The 1,755-nt window shown below is 50.9% G+C and overlaps 1 protein-coding gene across 1 annotated transcript in view; it reads right to left on the bottom strand.

Annotated features, from left to right (window-relative positions):
• Positions 1-298, bottom strand: part of CRLF3 (cytokine receptor like factor 3) — a 43,509-nt gene extending 43,211 nt beyond the window's left edge. Inside the window, exon 1 of the mRNA XM_044676242.1 lies at positions 164-298. Within this exon, the coding sequence (XP_044532177.1) occupies positions 164-298 (135 nt within the window). The remainder of the gene's footprint in view (positions 1-163) is intronic.
• Between the last annotated feature and the right edge of the window lie 1,457 nt (positions 299-1,755).

Here is a 1,755-nt window from a genome sequence, read left to right as displayed (position 1 = left end):
CGCCTCCGGCAGGCCCCGCCTCTCAGTGGCCCCTCCACTCACACACACCCTCGCAGGCCCCACCCCCAACGCCCCTCAACTCACGCCCCCTCTCAGGCTCCGCCCCTCGCCTCGCGCCCCCTCCCAAGCCTTCCCCCCTCCCGGCCCCGCCTCGGGCTCAGACCTGCCTCCGGGCTGCCTGCAGCCCCTGCAGCCTCTGGCCCAACTCGCGCCGGTAGCTCTGCGCCGCATCGATGCTCTCCCGGGCCTCCTGCAGCAGCAGCTCCGGATCCGGCTCGGGCTCCATCCTCCCTCTCATCCAGCCGCTACCTCCGCCGCCACGGCCCCGGGCCCCGGCCTTAGCCCAGCCTCTTCGGAGGCGGAAGCGTCAGACCTCCTCCCCCGCTGGGCTTTTCGAACAAACTTTATTGACAGCTCGGGTTGGTCGTAACACGCATCCGCGAGGGACGGCCACGCCCATGACCCGCTGACCAATCCGCGAGCTCCAGGGAAGTCCCGAGCTTCCCCGACCCCAGAGGGGAGGGACCAGTGCCCTAGCCCAGGGAGGAGGGAAACTCCAGTCTGGAAAGGGCCGGTGTCAGAGCGCAGGACACGTTTAGGGAAGAATAGACCAAAGACAAGTGTCCGGCGCTGCCCTAGAAGGGCTAAGGCAAACGGAGACTCACCCAAGCCAGGCGATGAGCCTCTTGTGTCTGGGGGATGGTTTTAGGCTTAATTAATTCCATTTCAAAGCTCTTAAGTTCAACGTGCCTGGGTACACTCGGAGAAAATGGTCAAACAAGCAGTATTTGTATCTCTTCCAGTCCTATAAAATGGTCCAGGAGTTTAGAAGAGGGGCTGCTCCCTAAAGGGGAGGCAGGAGGGAGGTTTCTTGGGGAGACAGACTTAGAGCTGGGCTTTGAAAGAACTGGAAAGCAGAGAAAAGAAGGGAGGTCTATCCAGACAAGGAAACAGCCAGGACCAAGGGGCAGAAGTAGGCACGTTCACACCTTATTGGTATAGAGTAGACTTTGAGAACCCAGGGTCATGTTCAAACAATGATGCAACATTGGAATAGGACTTTAGTGGAGAATTTTAAAACAAACGTGAACTTTAAGTTGCCAATGGATTGGAAAAGGGATTTTAAAAAATATCTTTTTTGTTCTGCACTTAAAGTTTGGAATGAACATTCACAGGTGCAGCAAAGAGCAGAAAAGGAGGGTTGTGCATGAAACTAAGAATCTCTATTAAGTGCTTTTTTGCTTTCTCGTTTAAGTATATAATGAATTCAACATGTAGTTGTTTTGTTCTTTAAAAGCATATTCAGTTACTATTAGCCCAATTTTGCTACCATGGGAAATTCTAGTAGGAGACAAATGATAAATGTGGTTGGAATTAACCCGGGGAGGATCTTAAATGCAAATTTAACGACTTTGGACTTAAACTTGTAGGTAATAAGGAGCCAGTGGAGGAAAGTAGAAAGTTCAAAGACTGTTACAATAGTCCACGGATGAGGACATGAGTCCAAAGTAGGATGGTGATAGAGGAATGGAAAGGAAAGACCAAATGCAAAAGATACTGTAGAGGTTCTGTATGAAAATATAAGGAAAAGGCTGATGTCATGGTTTTACGCTGAGGTACCTAAGAGAATACTTTGATACATCTCTTGATGTAGCTGCTCCTGCCAAAGATATAGCGTGTATCCCATACACATTTTTTTACTCTGTTCTGCTTTTTCTGTGTCCTCCAATAAATTCTTCATAGGGGACTTGCCTG

The sequence above is a fragment of the Gracilinanus agilis genome, chromosome 4, assembly GCF_016433145.1.
Source record: "Gracilinanus agilis isolate LMUSP501 chromosome 4, AgileGrace, whole genome shotgun sequence".
Lineage (NCBI taxonomy): Eukaryota > Metazoa > Chordata > Mammalia > Didelphimorphia > Didelphidae > Gracilinanus > Gracilinanus agilis.
This window is presented reverse-complemented; position numbering and strand designations above follow the sequence as displayed.